This window comes from Parambassis ranga, chromosome 2 (genome assembly GCF_900634625.1).
Source record: "Parambassis ranga chromosome 2, fParRan2.1, whole genome shotgun sequence".
Taxonomy (NCBI): domain Eukaryota; kingdom Metazoa; phylum Chordata; class Actinopteri; family Ambassidae; genus Parambassis; species Parambassis ranga.
This window is the reverse complement of record NC_041023.1, coordinates 43,034,049-43,054,286: the sequence shown is the minus strand read 5'-3', so window position 1 is coordinate 43,054,286 and position 20,238 is coordinate 43,034,049. Positions and strand designations below refer to the sequence as shown.

The 20,238-nt window shown below is 46.2% G+C and overlaps 3 protein-coding genes across 4 annotated transcripts; 2 read left to right on the top strand and 1 right to left on the bottom strand.

Moving 5' to 3' along the window:
* Positions 1–2,360: 2,360 nt before the first annotated feature.
* Positions 2,361–10,544, top strand: xkr6a (XK, Kell blood group complex subunit-related family, member 6a). The gene is made up of 4 exons (XM_028400107.1): positions 2,361–3,375; positions 5,124–5,320; positions 5,768–6,185; positions 6,268–10,544. The coding sequence occupies exons 1-4, from the start codon at positions 2,792–2,794 to the stop codon at positions 6,770–6,772; spliced, it is 1,704 nt and encodes a 567-aa protein (XP_028255908.1). The 5' UTR covers positions 2,361–2,791; the 3' UTR covers positions 6,773–10,544.
* A 182-nt stretch (positions 10,545–10,726) lies between these two features.
* enpp4 (ectonucleotide pyrophosphatase/phosphodiesterase 4) lies at positions 10,727–14,801 on the bottom strand. The gene is made up of 8 exons (XM_028400108.1): positions 14,645–14,801; positions 13,341–13,578; positions 12,954–13,247; positions 12,774–12,878; positions 12,497–12,695; positions 12,244–12,414; positions 11,882–12,151; positions 10,727–11,796 (listed from the first exon to the last, which is right to left on the bottom strand). Exons 2-8 carry the CDS (start codon positions 13,575–13,577, stop codon positions 11,696–11,698), a joined length of 1,377 nt encoding a protein of 458 aa, XP_028255909.1. The 5' UTR covers position 13,578; positions 14,645–14,801; the 3' UTR covers positions 10,727–11,695.
* A 734-nt stretch (positions 14,802–15,535) lies between these two features.
* On the top strand, positions 15,536–19,898 carry clic5a (chloride intracellular channel 5a). 2 transcript variants are annotated; one of them, XM_028400109.1, is made up of 6 exons: positions 15,536–16,065; positions 18,054–18,163; positions 18,246–18,371; positions 18,451–18,557; positions 18,653–18,834; positions 18,906–19,898. In XM_028400109.1, exons 1-6 carry the CDS (start codon positions 15,607–15,609, stop codon positions 19,068–19,070), a joined length of 1,149 nt encoding a protein of 382 aa, XP_028255910.1. In that variant the 5' UTR covers positions 15,536–15,606; the 3' UTR covers positions 19,071–19,898. The 2 variants fall into 2 exon arrangements, with proteins under 2 accessions (XP_028255910.1, XP_028255911.1); XM_028400110.1 differs by lacking the exon at positions 15,536–16,065 and adding an exon at positions 16,835–17,127.
* The last annotated feature ends 340 nt before the right edge of the window (positions 19,899–20,238 follow it).

Here is a 20,238-nt window from a genome sequence, read left to right as displayed (position 1 = left end):
AGGCAGATGGTGAAGAGGCAGAGACACAGACACGACACCAGCAGCACCATGTTTTTGCTACTTATCCGCCTTCTCTGGTGTGTCTGCCTTTGTGGGTGCCGGCTCTTTTCACACCTCAGCTGTGAGGCTTCAGGTTTGCCTCCATGTTTACCCTTAAAAAAACCAACCCTTCACCTGAGCTGACCCTTTGTGTTTCAGGGTCGGGCCTGCACTGTGCATTGACCATGAAAGGTCCTTTGAAGAGGCTGCAGGAGGCTCCTTCCTGTCCCACTTACTCGCAGCATTGTTCTTAATCCCTCACAAATCGCCCCTCCCAGTGGAGCAAAGAAAGTCATCAAAACTTAAGTGGCTCTTCTCAGTAATCACTCATAAAACCTTGGAAGAGGAAAATGGTTCATTCAGGGAGCAGGAGGGGAAAAAAGATTTTTGCTGTTTTCAGCTTCTGTCTGTGACATTGTCACAAAGTCAAGTTCAAGTCTTTGATGCTGCATGCATTGAACATGTAGCTCTTTTGTACAAATATATTGACATTGGGCATTTAAAAGCAGGAGTCGGTTTGGACACCGCTGTCAGACTCGATCTCCAGCCTGGAACTTGTCACTTGTCCTCCCTACTGTGCTCACATTACCTTCAACAGCCTGATCTTATCTTGAGTCAAGTTTTTGGTCGGATGTTTCCATCCTTATTAAATCTACACATTATCAAGCTCTGTCTTCAATCAGAGCCACGTTAAAATTCTCATTTTGATTGCTATCAGCTCCGTTTTGAGTCACTGCTGATGTAGCTGCTCCTTTTAAATGAAACATTTGGTCTTCTGGCAGTTTTGCTAATTCATTTAGATAAATATTATATAGAGGAGGGGTGGACTGCAGCTGCAGCCTATACTCTGATTCAAGTGAAGTCTTTGGATTTATTCTCCATTCCTGATGACTGCATGCTGGAAATTCATGGGAAGCTATAGAGCACCACCCTGCAGGTCCTGTTTACTAAACCTCAGAGCTGCATCTGAATTCCTCGGCAGTTGTTGTCACTCACTCTCATTGTTACCCTCACAAACAGCCGTAAAACCATCCATACTGCCTCTCTCCCTCCTGTCCTTCAGCCACGGTCGTCATGACAACAGAGCGGCTAATCTCCTGTGGACAGAGAGAGAGGAGAGAAAATGCAAGAGCTTCAGCAGAATCGTGCTTCAGAGAATGAAGAGTGTGTGTGATAAAGAGATGCAGTGTGTGCTTGCATATTTCATAAATGAACTGTATGTGTGATGCATGCTTATCCTCAAAGCATGTCAGTCAGTGTTGAAGTTTCTGGGAGAATGACAGAGACCATTTTGCCTACAACACCACCTTCTTCTCAAAATAAGTTCACTCCTCTGTTAAACGCACCATCAGACTCCACCACATGTGATCAGTGCAGTCACACAACATGCGTCTTCTCTATTCGTGTCCATTGATGAATTTGTGCCACATGCGTAAATGCGCACAACAGTGCGCACAGGACGATGTGCCGCAGCACCCATACTTTCTGTTATCATCTACTAACTACTGTCCCTTTATGCCTACAGTAAGTCATATTGCCCCTCTTTTTCTCAAAATAAGTTTTTTCCCGACCCTTTCATTCTCCCAACAATCCCTTAATCTTCCAGTCATCCTCTCTGCTGCATTCTTCCTGCCAATCTCTTCATCCTTTCAAACTGCTTCAGTCTGAATCATATTTTCTATCTTTGTCTCGCTCATCCCTCTTTTGATTCCTAAACCCATCCAACCCTCTTCCTCTCCTCTCTCTCTTTCTCTCTCTCACACACACACACACTCACTCCTCTAACGTTCCTAACTCTTAGCCTCTGCTTGCCTAGCAGGGATCACACGCACACATATGTTACAGCTGATTAGGCTGGCACATGCAGCAGGCAGGCAGCCCACTGGAGGGGATGATGATAGAGGGATGCGCAGAGAGTGTGAGATGAGGGAGGGAGGGGAGAAGTTGGGAAGATGAATGATGATTGATTGATTGATTGATTGATTGATTGATTGATTATTTATGTTTGATAAAACGGAGTACGCTGGTGCTCCTATAGCGCAGTGCTGCGCGACCCTCGTGGTGTGCGCGCGCGTGCAGATGTGGGTTGAAGTTGTTATCCGGTAGAGGGCGGAGTGAGAGAGTGTGTGTGTGAGAGTGAGGAGTGGGGAAGCAGGAGCTGCAGAGGGCTGGAGCTGCGGAAAGGAGAGGAGCGGACACGGGAGGCAGCGGATGCTGGGTACCTGCAGCCTGAGAGCGGCCGGCATCAGACGCAGGGGCCGGGAGGTTTTCTGGACGACTGACGTGGAGGGGTTATAATAGCACGAGTCAAGGTTTGAGAGGATAGACTGGTGTCCTGCGCGCGCCCACACACACACACACACACACAGTCATACACTCACTCACACGTCTTAAGAACAGAGGGAGATGCATTACGTCATAGCCTCCCGTCGCCCTAGATGACCGCGCGCGCAGGACGGGATGATGCAGGGCTGCTGGACTAGAACGAGAACGGATTCCGCTGCTGCTGCTCGCGAGCGCCCGGTGGCGGGGTCTCGACCGGACGAGGAAGAAGGGAAGCCGCCGTCGCGCGGCCGCCGGCTCTGATGGCTCCGCGCGCCCCGGGCGGGATAGAGTCACAGCAGTCGCCGCGGCGCGAGAGGGAAGAGGACAGCAGGTATCGGGGAAGTGACGTGGTATCCGCGCCCCGCGAGCAAGCACAACGGTGCGGTTGTCGTGCGTTTCGCAGGAGGGCAGGAGCGGGAAGGGGAACATGGCCGCGCAGTCGGACGGCGGCAAAGGGGTCGGGTGCGGCGGCGGCGGTTTCGCCCAGCTGTACGATGTTGACGCTGAGGAGCCTCTGGACTCCGCTGCGATCCACATCTGTCAGTGCTGCCGCTCCTCCGCCTGCTACTGGGGCTGCCGCTCCGCCTGTCTCGGCTCCCTGCTTGGCGGGGGCCAGCCCACCGGAGGGGTCGGCATCCGGGAGACCCACTGCCCGCCGAGGGAGCAGCTGTGGTTGGACTGCCTCTGGATCATCCTCGCCCTCCTCGTCTTCTTCTGGGATGTTGGCACAGACCTGTGCCTGGCGGTGGACTACTACCAGAGGCAGGACTACCTCTGGTTCGGCCTCACTCTGTTCTTTGTGCTGGTGCCCTCGGTCCTGGTCCAGATTCTGAGTTTCCGCTGGTTCGTGCAGGACTACACTGGCGGGGGGCTCGGGGAGGTGGAGGGGCTGACCAAGCGGGGAACCGTGGCTCTGGGGTGCATGTATCCCGGCAGGGACCGCCTGCAGCTGGCTACCATCTGGCTGTGGCAGGCCACCATTCACATCCTCCAGCTGGGACAAGTGTGGAGGTAAAACAACAAGACACACCTGACCCTTACCCATCACCACACACACACACACACACTTAGTGCTGCTTATGGGTAGAGTGAGGTGTCTACTCGATGCAGCCAGAAGACTTGAAGGCTCGCCTCAGAGTGACAGGCAGGGGAGGAAGAGCAGGAGAGACAGCCTGGGAAAGGCTCTCTGTGACCTCTCTGCTGCTGGAGTTACTCTCTGAGTGTGACAGTCATAGGGACCATCTCTGATATCTGCTGAAACTTTTCATTTTTGGGTCACCTTCAGCAGCTTCTACTGTCAGAAAGAGCAGATAAGGCTATGAGGAAGTGACAGACCTGCACACTTACGCAGAGCTTTTTAAACAAAGGCACATCCACAGTGTGCATTTGGGGGTCTGGAGTAATCTGCATGGTGCTGAACACAATTCCAGCACAGTTCTTCACTTGGCAAACATTAGTGTGTGTGTGTGTGTGTGTGTGTCAGCATGTGTGTGTGACCAGTGGAAAAACGGTGTCACGGCTCTGCCCGTGAGTGTCAGCATGCATGTAGAGTACAAAGAGAAAAAGCATCTGCGCTTCTGGCAAAACATATCTCTCTCACACACACACACACACACACACACACACACACTCCTTGTTTACCACTCTCTCTCTCACACACACACACACAGTTGGACGAGGTGAGGCGCTAATTGTAGTGTTAAAAGCGCCTGTCGGGTGGTGGGGAAATGAAACATACACATGTTTCATGTATATGTTTCAGTGTGTCACTACCCCTCCACCCCCACCCTCTCTCTCCACCCTCTCTCTCCTTAATGGTGTCCTCTTGCCTCTAGGCGAGTGTTGAGTGGTGTATATATGTGTGTGTGTGTTTACATACAACTGTTCTAGAGACTCCGCTTCTCTGCTTTAGTTGTAGGGTTAAACCAACCACCCCACCCCACCCCACCCCTCACACACACACACACATATATACAGAAACATTCCTTCTCTGCCTCCACCCGACCACCCCCTCTTCGTCCTGCAGAATAGACTCTCCGACTTGTAGGAAAGTGGAGGAAGGAGTAGAAGCAGAAGAAAAAGGGAGGAGGGGAGGGTGTAGCTGAGGAAATGGTACGGCCTGATTGAGACAGATCACTTAGAGATGGAGAGGCTGTGGAGGAAGAGGGGAGGAGGAGGAGGAGGAGGGGTAAGGATGTACACAGTGGGAGTAAAAAATGGGGGGAGGGGAGAGAAAAGAGAGAGTGGTGGGGGTTGGGTAGGGTGGGGATGAAGATCTACTATATTCAGTGCATATGTTTCGCCTTCCGTGTCAGGACTTTACCAGCACAATCACCCCTCCATCCTCCACCCCCGAGCATCAAAGACCAGCCCTCCTGTGTACAGGTTTTAATAAAAGCCGATCAAACCTCTTATTTATTCTTCATCGCTCCAGAGTCAAGGACACTCAGCGTTTAAAACATCCATGAATGGCGTGCAGGCACATTTGGGTGTTCTTCTTCCCATGCATGGTGCATTATTGATGGGATGTAAATGTATGTTTTGAACCAAATGGCATGTACATACATACATAATGTACATTTCCCTACCTACGTCCCACATGCATACTGGCGTGTCCTAAACTACAGTGCATGTGCACAGTATGTATAGGTCAACATCTAGTCCATGTAACTGGATTATATAATGTATCATAATGTACCTGTTAAAGATTCACTGGTGTAAATTAGTGAGGATGAACATGCGCTCCTCCATCTCTGCAGGTACATCCGGACGCTGTACCTTGGCGTCATGTCGCGCCGGCAGAAGGAGCACCAGCGGCGGTGGTACTGGGCCATGATGTTCGAGTACGCTGACGTCAACATGCTGCGCCTGCTGGAGACCTTCCTGGAGTCTGCACCTCAGCTGGTCCTGCAGCTCTGCATCATGATCCAGGAGAACCGGGCCGAGACTCTGCAGTGTAGGTGGTGCACACACACACTTACACACACTCATCACTTGCTGGACTGCACAAGAACACAGCCAACACCCACATTTAGCAGCATAATACTATGGTTCCACAAATCAACAGCTGCACAAACAGTAATTAGCAATTAGCACACATGGCGCTCAGTAATGTGTGCCTACAGATGGTGCTGCTTCTCAGTTGTTTGTTTCTGTTCAGGTAGTCCTTCACCCTCCTCTTCCTTATTCATCCAGGCAGCCACCCACTAGTCTTATTCATCTGTTTCACTGTGGAGTTGTGAGACACTTTCTACTTTAAATATGTGACTAGTACACACAGCTGGGACATTAAAAATAACTTCAGTCATTCTGTCGTGCCTCACACCACCCCACTTATTACACAAACACACACACAATGAGTCACAGTAGTGTGGTAATATACAGATCATGGTTTCACCTACAGGCATCTCCTCCCTGGCCTCCCTCCTCTCTCTCGCCTGGGTCCTGGCCTCCTACCACAAGCTGCTGAGAGACTCCCGCGACGACCAGCGCAGCATGAGCTACCGCGGGGCGCTGCTACACCTCTTCTGGCGCCTCTTCACCATCTCGTCCCGCGTCCTGGCGCTCGCCCTCTTCGCCTCCCTCTTTCACATCTACTTTGGCATCTTCGTGGTGGTGCACTGGTGCGCCATGGCCTTCTGGGTGGTGCATGGTGGCACGGACTTCTGCATGTCCAAGTGGGAGGAGGTGCTCTTCAACATGGTGGTCGGCATCGTCTACATCTTCTGCTGGTTTAATGTGAAGGAAGGCCGGACGCGGTACAGGATGGTGGTGTACTACATCGTGGTGTTGGCTGAGAACACCATCCTCACCGGTCTGTGGTGAGTCATTATCTGAAATCATGAGAGCGAGTAAGACACAGGATTAGAAATGGCAAACTAACTCAGATGAATTGCTCCTCAGGTATGCCTACAGGGACCCGGTCCTGACCGACTCCTACGCCGTCCCTGCCCTTTGCAGCGTCTACCTGACATTCGCTGGTGGCGTCCTGGTCATGCTACTGTACTATGGTTTCCTGCACCCAGCCACTGCCCACCTCCAGCCTAGCCCCGCCTCCTCTTGCTGCGCCCAGCTTCTCTGGGGTCTCCCTCTCCCACCGTCAGCCCCACCGACTGCCCCACCCACTCCGGCCCACATGGCCAAGTCACAGACGGAAGAGGATGTGGCCGAGACATGTCTTCCCGTCTTCCAGGTGAGGTCTGCGCCCCCGATCTCCAAACCCGAGGGCCCGCTCATAAAGATCGACATGCCCAGGAAGCGTTACCCGGCGTGGGATGCCCACTACGTGGACAGGCGCCTGCGGAGGACTATAAACATCCTGCAGTACATCACGCCGGCCGCTGTGGGCATCCGCTACCGTGATGGACCCCTGCTGTATGAACTGCTGCAGTATGAGTCCTCACTCTGACACAGACACCATAAAACATGTATGTATATGTGGATGTTCAGATCTAGAGAAGATTTAGAAACACAACCATGCACACTTGATATAAGCACACACACAATAGCAATCAAGTCTGAGCACACACACACACACACACACACACACACGCTCCTTGCGGGGACCTACATGGCCATGACTCAACAAGCTGCTTCAGCACGAGTCAATCACTTCCTCCTCTCGTCCTCACTTGGCCTCACCTCTTTGATTTCACACATGTGCTGTGAAGAAAAAAAAAGGCTTAAAAAACAAGCGCAAAGCCATTTACGTCACGTCCGTCACAGGTTTCAGTAGAATAATAAAAAAAGATTGTGACACAGAAAGAAAGCAAACGTCACAGAAGTTTGTGAACACGTCGTCGTTAGTGTAGTCAAAAGGTAGTGTATATATTTTTTATGTACAGAAGGGATGTTTTTAAATGTACTGTTTGGACAGAGCTGCTGTCACATCAGATTCTGGAGACAATAGACACACTTAAGTTTGAAAAAAAGTCATCCTTCAGAACAGGAAGGGACAAACATGCTTCTCACACAGCTCACTACAATCAGGTTGCGTCATGCTAGATCTGCAGTAGGCTAATTACTTTCCATGTAGTACAGATTTCTGTGTGTGATGTCTTAATCATGTTAACAGGGTGCTGCCACTGAAGCCCGTATAAAAGTCATCACAGCCCTCCTGATGACTTGTCTTCTCGTGTATCGCGTCCAGTATCACTCCCCCAAAAAAGCCACCCACGGCTGAGCTGTGATGTGTGGCTCATTATTTATTTCTTTTCGGTTTGTTTATCCCTATAATCCAAGCTGTTACATTGGCAGGCAACAACAAATGAGCCGAGATATATCAGTCATCAGCGCCTGCAATCACGCGGGTCTGCCTTTGCACAGCGGGGTGGCGAGTAAAACAACGAGTGGAAAGTGTTTTTTTTTTTTTTTTTTTTTAAATTCCTGCACACCTTTTTCCTTACGTCCCAACTCAGCCAGAGAGCAGGTGGCACTCAGCCGGTTAGAAAAGACACACAAGCTTCTTAGTAGTGCTGCTGGTGGAGAGCAGAAAGAGCACATAAAGAGGGACTTTAGCACATTTTGGAGTTAAATTCATGAGGATAGATGGCAAATTTGGCAAAAAAAAAAAAAGTTAAAGTATCCTGACTGAGGAGCGAGCTTTTCTGTGGTGCTAGCTGATTAAAACAAGACAAATCAGTTCATTTGCTGCAAACTGGCGAACAGATTCAGCAACAGCTGCATCGGTGTTCATATGGTGCAACGCTCTCAAGCTACAGAGTCAATTGGCTGCTAATCCCACTTCATATGGTGCGACTATGAAACACACACTCGTACTTATGGTGCAATAAGGGCAGATTGTCTCTTTGACTTCTATGGTGCAACTTGAGTACTGCCTTCAGTTCTCGGCCAAGGCTGTGCCAAAAGCTCCGTCCAAATGGACAACTGCTCTTCCTGTCCTGCAGAAGCTATGCAAGTCTCCGACGCAGGGAGATGTGCTTAGTGTACACACACACACACACACACACACACATACATATACACAGGGTTTTCCTTCACAGCAGGGAGCTTAGACACACAATGAAACATGGGATGTATCCCTACCTCACACACACGCGCACACACTCACACACTAATGTCCAATATTCCCTCTCCCCTTTATAATTTGGGAACAATATTCATATGGTGCTATTGAGTCCAGCCGGATGGTTTTTGTATAGTTGTGGTTAGCCAAATATGTTTAGAGAGTTCTGAGAGTGTACATGAAAACATCAACACAATTCTGTCCGAGTAAAAGCTACAATGCCTTATGGAGGTGGATTTTTTTTTTTTATGTTTTGTTTTCATTTAAATCTGAGTCAGGGTGGGAGAGTGGTGTTACTTTTTGGTGCACTCTGATCCAGGAAAGGAAAACAAACTGTGCCATTCAGAGGACACGGTCAGGCATTTCCTCTGTTTTGTGAGTTTTCTTGCATGAATGTTTCACATTTTAAGGAGTTACACACCTTCACAGTGCTTCAGAGCAGCTTTTTCCCACCAACAATTCAGCCCGCAACACCCCCCCAGCCAGCCAATCAGAGATCAGGTTTACCAAATCAGGTCAGACACAACCAAATAATACAAAACACAAACAGGTATTAGTCTCTGTTGTGTGTCTGCATGTTTCTTTAGCCAGGCCCACTCTGAGTATTCGTGTCACTGTTGTATGGCTACACATCCACAGCTATGCAAAGGTTGCAGGCAGGAAAGTTCTGGGCTCAGATAACCTTTACAAGAAAACCACATCACTGTTCTTTGCTTGTTTTTGTGTCATTTGAGGAATGAGAACACCACGAAGTGTTAGCATTCGTTTACATTTTTTAAGCTTTATTGCATTAATGATCATTTGTGAGTCTTTTACAGTAGTTCAAATCGGTCGGGAGAAGTAAAAAAAAAACAAAAAAAACGGTGTAATGTACCTTTACTTCTGAAATACCTGAGATGAATGCTGCCTCCCGGCTGTGGAATGTGTCGTGTTTTGTAAAACGTTCCACTATCAGGGTCTGCAAAGCGTATGAGGCCTGTGTGTGTGTTTGTGAGTATCTGTGTGTGTGTGTCACCAATGCTTCATATGCTTTTCTTTTCTTTTTTTGTTTTGTTTGCTTGCTTGGTCCAAAGCTGTGAAAGTATAATTACTCACGGTGGGGTTTTGGAGAACTCAGACGCTGAGCCGTTTCTGATCTCAGACCACGTCTGAGTCCACCTGACCACGTTTTCTTTTGGCTGGTTCGAGGCACAAAAAATCAGAGAAGAAGAAGTGAAAACAATTTCAGCTGTCAGACTCGGGTTTGAATACTATAAGCACAGGGCAGGGTCAAACTAAACCTGAACATGGATGTATCTAAATACAAGCTTTTATTTTGCTTTTTCTACTGTTTCAGCTTGGGGGGGGTAGCTCTATTAGTTTGATGTGCATAAAAGTAGCTTTTATTTTCTCGTGGTTGGCATTTTGATTGTAAATAGTTCACTGGTCCTCGGTTGGATCTATGTTCCCTGGGTTTGCGTAGATGGCTCTTTCAAATGTACTGATAGTAAATGTTCTTTATAAATATCCAGAATGTAAGACAAGAGAAGATAAAGTAGAGCTCGACTGGAAACTGTGTTTTCGTAGGAATCTGTGCCATCGTGTTGTCCTGAGTATAAGCACACTGATGTTAGACCTGTAGGCCGGATCAAGAGTTTGGAGGTGATTTATCAAGACAGCCACACCCTTTGATTGTGTTAAAAAATACAAATATCTGCCTTTGTTTTGTATTGAAGTACAAAATTTAAGGGACCTACCTGGCTATAGGCTAAGCCTAAGGGTGAGGAGCTGTCCGGCAAACACTTCCTTACTTCCTCTGAAGAAAAGATGGCTGCCGTCATCAACCACGCTTAAACCGCTCCTGCGTCAGCTCATTAAAAAAAGAAAAAAAAACACCATTCAGGAAATCTTCTGGTCTTTAAGGGGGAGTGGTTTCCCTCATTCACACCAAAAATGTCTGACTGACCACAATCAAGGCAGGAGAGAAATGAGAAGAACACACAGTGTATCTCTGGTTCTGTCTGTATTCTGTGTCTACAATAAGAGTTGAATGATATTTTCAATGGCTCCAAACAGCCAGCATTAGGAAATGTGTTATTTTTGTTACAATACCTCCTGAAAATAAATTCTATTTATCTGTGAAGAGACAAAGATTTACAAGAATACAGATAGATATTATGACAGATTTTAAAACGATGTTAGACAGATATAAAACCTGTACAGATGAACACAGAAATGTATATGCGTCAGTATTGAGTTTGATTTTATATATTTACCATTTTATTACATTGTAATGTTGTGACTGCGATGGAGAAAAAAAAAATATAAAGGAATATAAAATACATTTTTTTTTCCAAATTTGTGTCACTCTGTTTTTTAATCTCATTAAATAACATACACCTCTCACAGCAGGAAGGGCACAATTTGCATAGCAACAAAATAATTCTACTAATCAGACACAAACAGGAGTGCAAAGACTGATGAAAACTCGCACAAGACTACACAGGATTTAAAGTTGGTGCAAGTTGGGGATGTTTTTAAATGTAATCACTAAAATATTTATGCTCCTCAGTGAGGAAAAAACAAGCAAATATGCTAAGTGTGACCTGAAATATCAACTTTACATAGAAATAGGATGGAAAGCCTCAATATATACATACAGATGTGGAAGCAAGCAAGCAGTAGTTCATCACAGCATAAATCTTGTTCAACTACCTGAGTGTAAGCATGCAGTAGTTTTAAAAACATTCTATCACTTTAATCACTTTATAAGAAATTCCCTTATTGAAGCATCTACTGTGCATCTTGATGACAATCTTTGGTGTCATTCACACATAGGCTACAGAAGCACAGACAGGCACCAAACACACACTTGAAGTGAATTTGCATAGACGTCACTATTATCTCAATATCTCTGTTTAAATATGAACATTATGGTAACAGTAGACTTACCAGTGTAACATAAACCCACAAAGGAACAGTGCCACATCAGGCTCAGTCTGTGGTTTATATGAGCCAGTGTCTCCCTCTGCTGGCGACATGTCAAACTACACATGCCAAAAAAGCACAACAGATTCCCACAGACACATATTAGAAACGTATTCTCTTGCCTCGCCTTTCATTTCTCCTCCCTGAATAAAATAATGAATCGCATTGCTTTAGTGCTCTCATCAGCATCACCGGCTTCTTCAAGTCCATGGATTTTTAACTGCTGTACCATCATGGAGTCGTAAAAACACCGTTACTTCTTTTTAAACGCACACCAGCAGGAGCAGTAAAGTGCAACATGTCAAGTAGGAATCGGAGCGCGCACACACACAGGCAGGTTTATTCCAATAAGGGGTCATCGTCGTCGTCGTAGTCGACCTGCAGCCGCTGGAAGGCCCGAGGGCCCATGGACCGGCGGGACCTCAGCAACCAGAACAGGCCTGAAGGCACACAGGTCGAGAACAAATTAGTCAGGAACACACGAATATGAATAAACACATCACTGTGATATCGTTAGAGACTTACCAGTGATTGTCGATAGTATGAACAGGACGCCCACAACCAGGGCAGTCACCATGGCGACGTCCCCGCAGGATTCAGCAGCCAGCAAGCACCGAGCCTGGGTCAGGGTGCCGTTGTTGCGCCGCGGTGGCACCGACAGCAGGTGGCACATGAGCGGGTAAACATCCACGCTCTGTAAGCTCTTAAGCTGATAACCCTGACGGAAGCTGGGACCCGCCGCCGCCAGGAAGGGGTGCATGCTGGGAAGTGAGTTATCGTAGCCATGATCGCCCACTAAGGAAGAAAAGGAATAGTTGGAGTACATTTATGTTACGTGAGGTCCGCTGCAGCCTAAATCAGAAAACAGAACAAGCAGAGACACGTACGTCTGGGGAGATCCCCTCGCTGCACGATGGTCCAGCCCTCGTCGGCGATCAGTATGATGGGCTGGATTCGCTCATTGTCACGGTAGTGCAGCCTGTCAGGGATGCTTTTCTTCAAATATGCTGTCATGTGGGCGTGGCATTTATTTAGCAAGGCGAAAACAACCTCAGGGTCTGCAGAGAATGGAGACACATTTCTGACATTAATAACACCACCAACAACATCTTTTCTGTGAAATAATGTGCAGAGACGGACCCTGGAGTGGGATGAGGGCTGTGACAGCTGAAAGGTCCACCAGTGTGTAGTTGTCTGATTTGAGGCAGTCGTCCAGCCGTATGAGGCGGTCGGCCGAGCACTGAGCCATGCCGTGGTCGCTGGTTATCAGGATGTTGACGTTACCCCAGAGTCCGGTCCGCTTGAGCTCTGACATCAGCAGACCGATGTTGTCGTCAACCTGATTGCACAAATACAACAATAAATATCTGAACTATTATTAGGTGAGGATGTAGTGAGCGTCTAGGAACTCCTGTACCTCCTTCAGTGCCTTGGCCATGGCAGTAGCATTGTCAGGACCAAAAATGTGCCCGGATCGGTCTGGCTCCTCCCAGTACAGAGCTGCAAACATCACTCCTTGCTCCTAGAAGAAGAGCAAGTATGACACAGAATGCACAGACAGAATTTCACTTCATACTGAAGCAATGCTCCTTCCCACCTTTTCGTGTCCCAACATCCAGTTTATCACGCTCTCTAGGCGCTGCTGGAATGTCACGGTAGAGTTGTAGGGGAGGAAGTGTGTTGGCGTTCTGTTGCCGATGACAACGTCAGAACCAGGCCACATCATGGCTGCAGTCTTGTAGCCAGAGTCGAGCGCGGTGATCCACAGGGGCTCTGCTTGGTTCCACCACATCGGGTCCTTGTCACTGGTGAGATTAAAGTGCTTGTGGCTGACGGGGTCATACATTGTACTGGCCAGGATACCGTGAGACTCTGCGTACAGCCCTGTCACCTGCAAGGGGGGGGGGGGGGGGGAAGCAATATTGACTTTATTATAGGCAGATTTTTTTTTATACAAGAACGTGCAACGTAGAGCCATTCTTACCAGGCTGTAGTGGTTAGGAAATGTCTTGGTGATGAAGACATTGTTAAGCTGCTCCACCAGGACCCCTTGGCTGTACAGGAGCTTCAGGTTCGGCATGGGGAACCTCTGGAGGTAGTCGGCTCGGAAGCCATCAAACGACACCAGCAGTAAAGGCACGGCGCTCTGCTGAGCTGTGGTGTTTTCTGTCGCCAAAGCACCGACGCTACACAGGAAGCCCAGCAGTGTTTGAAGCAACATCCTGGAAGTATGCGACAGAGAGATAGAGTAGATCTGACCTGCACAGGACTCAAACAGGAGCATACCGTTATATTTTCACTTTTGCTTTACAGGAAGTGAAACTTCCAACGGCTAATAATGTTCAACATGTAAGAACAGGTTCAGCTGTTAGCGGTCACCATGGTGTGAGGGGTTGTGCTGTGTTTCTACAAAGCCAAGAAGTGGGTTAACTGATTATAGCACATGCTTACTGTGAATTATGGTGTCTGCTGAGGGGTTGGCAGCCATTTTTAAACAGTTTTAAAGCAGATTAAACTTGTTTCTGTTTCTGCTTTTAAAAGGTTTAGAATGAAAACGATGCTTTACACTGTTTGACACCTGAGAAATGTGTTTTTATCAAACTGGAACTCTTTGTGACACATTTCCTCCAGCAGTCTCTCTTCCTGTTCCCTTCATTTTTTATCTAATATAATTTTCTCATTTACTTTGAATTGAAGCAGTTACAAACTGTGATCTCAAGAATTTAGAGCGAATCTAAAGAAATTAGATTGACTACAAATCCACCTTTGATTCAGCTGGCAGACAGACTCTGCTTTTCTCTGCCTCTGCCTCTCTCTGTCTGATTGCATTAAATCGATTAGCCTTCAGTCTTTCATCTGTCACTTCAGTTTAGAAAGTGAAATGTGATTATCACAACCTTATACGATAGTAAAAGGTTTGTGTTGTGGTCAAGTATCCAGACAGAGCCGCTTAAATCCCGTTTTTTTAAGTTTTAGATACATGTTTACACACCTTTAGTCACATCTAAGTTGGTGACGCCACTCACTTCCAGCTAAAAACCTACCTGTCAAATGAACCAGGAAGTAGCTGTCTCTAAACAAAAACACCAAAAGCGCGTCAAGTAATCTTAAAAATAAAAACCCACAGACAAAGCAGAGATCAAGTAAAAACGCCACGTTCATATTTCTAATTTTGATGATTGCATTTTATCTACACAACCTGCAGAGGAACTACTTAGTATTGTGCGAACGTATTAGCAAGCTAGCATCAGCTACGCACACTGCTAACAGTTAATTTAGAGACGTTACCTGTTACAGGACAGATCGGTAGTTGTCCTCCACACAGTGCAGTTGAATATCCTTCCCCTCCTGTTTATTGTCTATTGTAGCAACCACATTCTCAGCTGACAGAACATACAGCTGATGGCATGTTGTAGAGCTAGCTATTATTACTTTTATGGACTTCCGGCGGGGAATTTCAAAATAAACCTCCCTTTAAAACACGCATTTATTTTATCTTGCTTCATTAACTAGTTAAATATTAATAGTCTATAATATAAACTCGATAGACCATACACATAATTTTATTTGTGGGTTTTTAAATCTCAATGCTTTTATTTTGATGTAAAACAGTAACGGTGATGTTGATGCAAACTTAACAGACTGAGCAGCCAATCAATGCATCAATGCAACAATGGCCAATCACTGCCATTCATGTTTTAAAGTTACAAATCTTCATTCATTCATTACAGAGTGGAACACATTGTGAACAAAATAACATAAAAATTATCAGTATAAAAAAATCTAAATGAGGCTCAGTGGTGTCTCTATGACCTCTCTCTACAACGCCTGGGCATGCTCCTGATGAAGCGGTGGATGGAACGAGATGATGTAAAATGTTCCCATTATTTTTTGGAGCAGTGTATTTAATCAGAAGTAAAATTCAGATTTTACAGCAGCTATTTGCAACCACCACTCTGCTGATGCTAAAGCAAAGAACCCTTCACTGGAACTTGCAGCAAATACGCAGGGACACTAAGTCGAGTGCTGCATTTGGTAATTAGTTAAAAATGTTAAATGCATCTTCCACTCAATAACATCAATAAATTGCAGTGTTGTCACTCCCCGTTGTCTTCCCTTGGTGATGTCTGTTCAAAGTCCCAGGCAGCGTTTTGATAAGGCACTCACTGCTGGCATCGCAGTCACTCTGCTCCTCACCTTTACATGTTGCACCGTCTCAGCATAACCTCTGCCGGACTTCTTCAACCAGGATGGATCCTTCTAAGGACAACGTGTATGAGACTGTAGAGGCCACCTACCAGAACCAGAGGGACGGTATATATGAGACAAGCCACGAGGGGACGTATGAAGAGCCCACAGATGTCACAGCAGAGTATGAGAACACCAGACAGGCAAGGGCACCTTCCCTCCCTCCAAATCACCCTTCCACACAGGAGAGGCGAAGCTCATCCTCGTCCTCCTCATCCTCCTCGTCCTCCTCATCTTCCTCACATGCTGAAGAGGAAGCGATAACCACATTGGAGGAAGAGAAAGAAGAGAAAATAGAGGCATGGGAGAACAGGGAAGACCTGCACTGGGAGAGGAGGTCTCCAGAGATGGACGCATCACGCAGATCCTCATCTTCATCATCCTCTTCATCAGGGTCTGAGAAGAAGGTCGCTGAGGTGAAGCCAGGACCTGAAATCGGTCCAGTCGCACTTTTTGTTAAGGTAAGCGTGGAAGGGGTCAGATTTGTGATTACACAATGTGACACAAATCTGTCACATTAACACGTGTATGAGGTCGACGAGCACCTCCTGATGTGTGTCTGTGTGTGAAATCCACATTGTTTGGGCTCACTTTTTGTCACACACGCTTCTATTAATAGGAGTCTGTTATGCGTGTGTGCATGTGTATTTGTGTGTTGGGGGGGGGGTTTACAGTGCTTCTAAATTTAAGTTGAACTGAGAGGAATGTTCTGACTCAGTGCTGGGATGATTCCTGTCGCAGGGCCATGTGAGTGTGTGAGTGAGTGTGTTACAGTAAGCTTGTCTTCATTTAGCTACTGAACACATCTAAGTGAATATGTTGCACAATATGCACCTGCAGCACTAAAGTCCAGTGAAGATCGTAAATATTACACTTTGACACTGCATTGATTATAGCAATATACTGTTTATCAAGGGTCACTGCGGAGGTGCCAAAGAGAGCAAAGTCTGCTGTACACACACACCAAGCCCTGTCACACTGGCAATACAACCCTATCACTGATTGATTGATCTGAGGAGATTTGCAGCACCCATGAGGACGGCGATGACTCCCAGTGATTCAAAGTCATCCAGTTAGTCAGAGGTGTAAGGCGAGGGAGGGGCAGGACACCCATGGGTGACTCGCTCTGTCCTGTCCTTCCACTCCACACCCACTCCCCATCCTGTTCCACCAAAGAGGGGTTATTTTTGCCGGACACGCCCCACTGCTGAGGCCTCGAGTACAAATTGAACCCCTCACACACACACACACACACAGTCTCCCTCTCTCTCACACACACACACACACACACACACTCAGTCACACTCGTCCTCAGCTGACACTCTGAGAAAGCTGCCATGGGACCGAGCTAACTTCACCGAATGGACCTGAAGTAGAATCTGCTGAAAACTGAGCTGGACACACACAAACAGACACGTCTACTCTGTGAAAACACACACACACGGCACAGCAGACTTTTCTTGACCATGACGGATACTGCAGCCGAGGACGACAAGGACCCTGATATTGAACTGTTCGTCAAGGTGGGGCTTGTAGTGTGTGCACACCTCCACAACCTTTGTGTCTTATTTGTGTACACCCCCCTCCTGCACCCATAGCAGCTATTATTTGTGTTTAATTTGTTGATATATCAGCAGTGTATATATAGCAGGGTGGCTCCTTTAAGCGTGTGCATGACATGTTGTTGTTGTTGCATGCTGATTTTCCGTGTGTTAACCTGACACCCACGTCCACACACAATCTCTCTCTTTCTCTCCCCCTCTGAATTATTACTGGGGTGCTTTCAATATTGAGTGCAGCGGCTTTAAATAGTCTAAGCTTTATAATACAATATGCACTGGCATGTGTATAAGAAGTACATACAAGAAGGTTCTGACCAAAGCAAGTTAAAAAAAAAATGGCACTGGGAGGTGGAAACAAATGCAGCACAATCAACTTGATACACACTAAATCTGAGGTTTGACGTTGGAAGGAAGACCAAATATCAAAAAATACAAGCACAACAACTCTTCTGAAGCCAATTCAAATTGTATTTATTTTCATAAAAACTGAATTATAAAGCCAACATTGCCACTCCCTGGAAAGATGAAGTAATTTCCTGCAGCCTGACTTGTAGTCTTCATGCTACATGCTAAGCTAACTAACACCTGGCAGTTTTGTCAGGATTTAGCCAATTTTTCATCCATTATAAATGCATGTGACACAGTATGATGGTCAGACAGTGTCAGGACAGCAGGTTAAATGATTTCATAGCTGCAGCATGTAGAAAGCAGACGTCCACATGGGCAGTGAGGCGGCTAATGGAAGCAGTGTGGATTATTCATGTTGGACTTGGTGTCTCATTACAGTGTCCTGTTGCAGCTGTGCGTGCACACATGTGCACACAAACTGAAACTAAAACTGATTGTTCATGCGTTTTGACTCGTCGGGTGTGTGTTTGTGTTTGCAGGCTGGCAGTGATGGCGAGAGCATCGGAAACTGTCCTTTCTCACAGCGCCTCTTCATGATCCTCTGGCTCAAAGGTGTGGTCTTCAATGTCACCACCGTTGACCTCAAGAGGTAATTATAGCGTCAGATAATATGATTTTCTACATACACACACGTGGAAGAGGTTGTAAAGTGGTTTTCTTCTTGTGATCAGGAAACCAGCCGATCTTCACAACCTGGCCCCGGGGACACACCCGCCCTTCCTCACCTTCCAGGGGGAGGTTCTCACTGATGTCAACAAAGTAGAGGAGTACCTGGAGGAGATGCTGGCTCCACCAAAGTAGGCCTCATGCACAAATACACACAGCAGCAGAGGAAATGACACAACATCCTTAACTCTTAACATGCGCACTTCTCAGGTATCCCAAACTTGCTGCAAAGAACCGTGAATCCAACCTGGCAGGAAATGACATATTTGCCAGGTTTTCAGCTTATGTCAAAAACACCAGCCCAGATAAACACAAAGGTGAACCAGCTGTATCCAAACCCATGTGTTCTTATTACTGTCAGTCATCTCAAGCAGACGTTAATGGCCTTTATCCTGGAACATGTGTGTTTTAGCCTTAGAGAAGAGTCTTGACAAAGCCCTGTCTAAGCTGGATGAGTATCTGATTAGTCCACTGCCGGATGAGGTTCAGTCAGGACGCCACAGCGGTGAAGGAGAATCCACCCGCAAATACCTGGATGGAGATGAGCTGACGCTGGCTGACTGCAACCTTCTGCCTAAACTCCACGTCGTCAAGGTAACCTGGAGTGATTTCTCAAGTTCATTTGATCCTATAAAATGTCACAATAACTTCATTTTTTTTGGCAGGTTGTTGCAAAGAAATACAGAAACTACGACATCCCATCTGAATTCAGAGGCATCTGGCGTTACCTTGGTAACGCCTATAAGCGGGACGAGTTCACCAACACGTGTGCAGCTGATGTGGAAATCGAGCTAGCCTATAAGGACGTAGCCAAGCGGCTGGGAAAATGAACACATGGCACCATAAAACAACAAGCACTTCCAAAAATCAAACAAATCATATAGATTAATTGGTGATTTTACTTAATTTAATTTATATTTATTAAGAAGATACATACACAACCTTGTGGAATCTTAGCTTTTCCAAAAAAAGACAAGAACCTTCCCTAACATGAACTGAACATGTTAGCACATCTGGCTAATTTGTGTTGCTACCAAAATAAAGAAGCACATCATCAACTAAAAAACAAACAAAGGTGTCAAAGCTGAGTCAGCCAGTGCAGTGGATCAAGTGTTAACCCAAACGTGTTAACCTCCTTTTTCTTCTTCGTCGCTTTGCATTATGGGAAAATACTGCTCAGAATGTGTTTCAGCCAAAGTAGTTTGTCTCCTTGCTGGTGTCGTTTAGCTTCCTTCTCCTAATGAGGCAATTAATGTTTAATTCGATCAGCTGGGGGGGGGGGGGGTTACAAATCTCTTGTGTTTATGGCCTTACAGTGTGTGTTTACAGCCCAGGTCTTATTTTCAAACAGTATCTGCATATTTCAGTTTCAATATAAGGCAACCTCATCCACCCGTTCTTCTTTGATTTATAAAATTAATAGCACTGATTGTCAATTTTAATCATGGGTGCCTTAGTGGGAATCAAGCTCACCTCTGCCTCCAGCTCTTTATGTCTGTACAGTATAATATATTTATATATCACATGTGAATTCCTGCCCTGTGTGATAATAAACTTGACTGTAAATGATTAATAAATTCTTTTTTTTCTGATGATTAGAACCTATTGTGTATAAGCTATGATTTTGCTCATTTGAATAATAAATCTATTTTCTCAGAGACTCAACTTGTGGCCTGTGGTTTTTTCACTGGGTGCTGTGACATCATGCATTATTACTATTATTAAAAAATATATGTATAATATAATAATATGTATCTGCGTGAGTTTAATGTATTTAATTTTGTCTACTTTTATTGCTTTGTTCATCAATCAATAAAGCTTAGATGTCCAAGTCTAAGGATGCCATAGCGCCTTTTGGCCAGCAGATGGCAGCAAAAACAAAGATTGTATGGCTCTGCAGAGCCGTGAGAGCCATGAGAAAAAACAGTTAGGGATTGTCCTATATGTATAGCTCCCCTCGTCACTAAGACACACAACCCAAAAAATAAAAAAAAAAAT

What these genes read in the sequence shown, in the direction of transcription:
- enpp4 (XM_028400108.1), bottom strand. Translation starts at nt 13,577, where the DNA reads ATGTTGCTTCAAACACTGCTGGGCTTCCTGTGTAGCGTCGGTGCTTTG. An exon ending in AGCCCTCATCCCACTCCAGG is followed by an intron (nt 12,415 to 12,496) that starts GTCCGTCTCTGC and finishes CATTCTCTGCAG; the next exon opens with ACCCTGAGGTTGTTTTCGCC. An exon ending in GCGAGGGGATCTCCCCAGAC is followed by an intron (nt 12,152 to 12,243) that starts GTACGTGTCTCT and finishes TTTCTTCCTTAG; the next exon opens with TGGGCGATCATGGCTACGAT.
- xkr6a (XM_028400107.1), top strand. Translation starts at nt 2,792, where the DNA reads ATGGCCGCGCAGTCGGACGGCGGCAAAGGGGTCGGGTGCGGCGGCGGC. An exon ending in CCGGGCCGAGACTCTGCAGT is followed by an intron (nt 5,321 to 5,767) that starts GTAGGTGGTGCA and finishes TTTCACCTACAG; the next exon opens with GCATCTCCTCCCTGGCCTCC. An exon ending in ACCATCCTCACCGGTCTGTG is followed by an intron (nt 6,186 to 6,267) that starts GTGAGTCATTAT and finishes ATTGCTCCTCAG; the next exon opens with GTATGCCTACAGGGACCCGG.
- clic5a (XM_028400109.1), top strand. Translation starts at nt 15,607, where the DNA reads ATGGATCCTTCTAAGGACAACGTGTATGAGACTGTAGAGGCCACCTAC. An exon ending in CAGTCGCACTTTTTGTTAAG is followed by an intron (nt 16,066 to 18,053) that starts GTAAGCGTGGAA and finishes TTGTGTTTGCAG; the next exon opens with GCTGGCAGTGATGGCGAGAG. An exon ending in ACCACCGTTGACCTCAAGAG is followed by an intron (nt 18,164 to 18,245) that starts GTAATTATAGCG and finishes TCTTGTGATCAG; the next exon opens with GAAACCAGCCGATCTTCACA.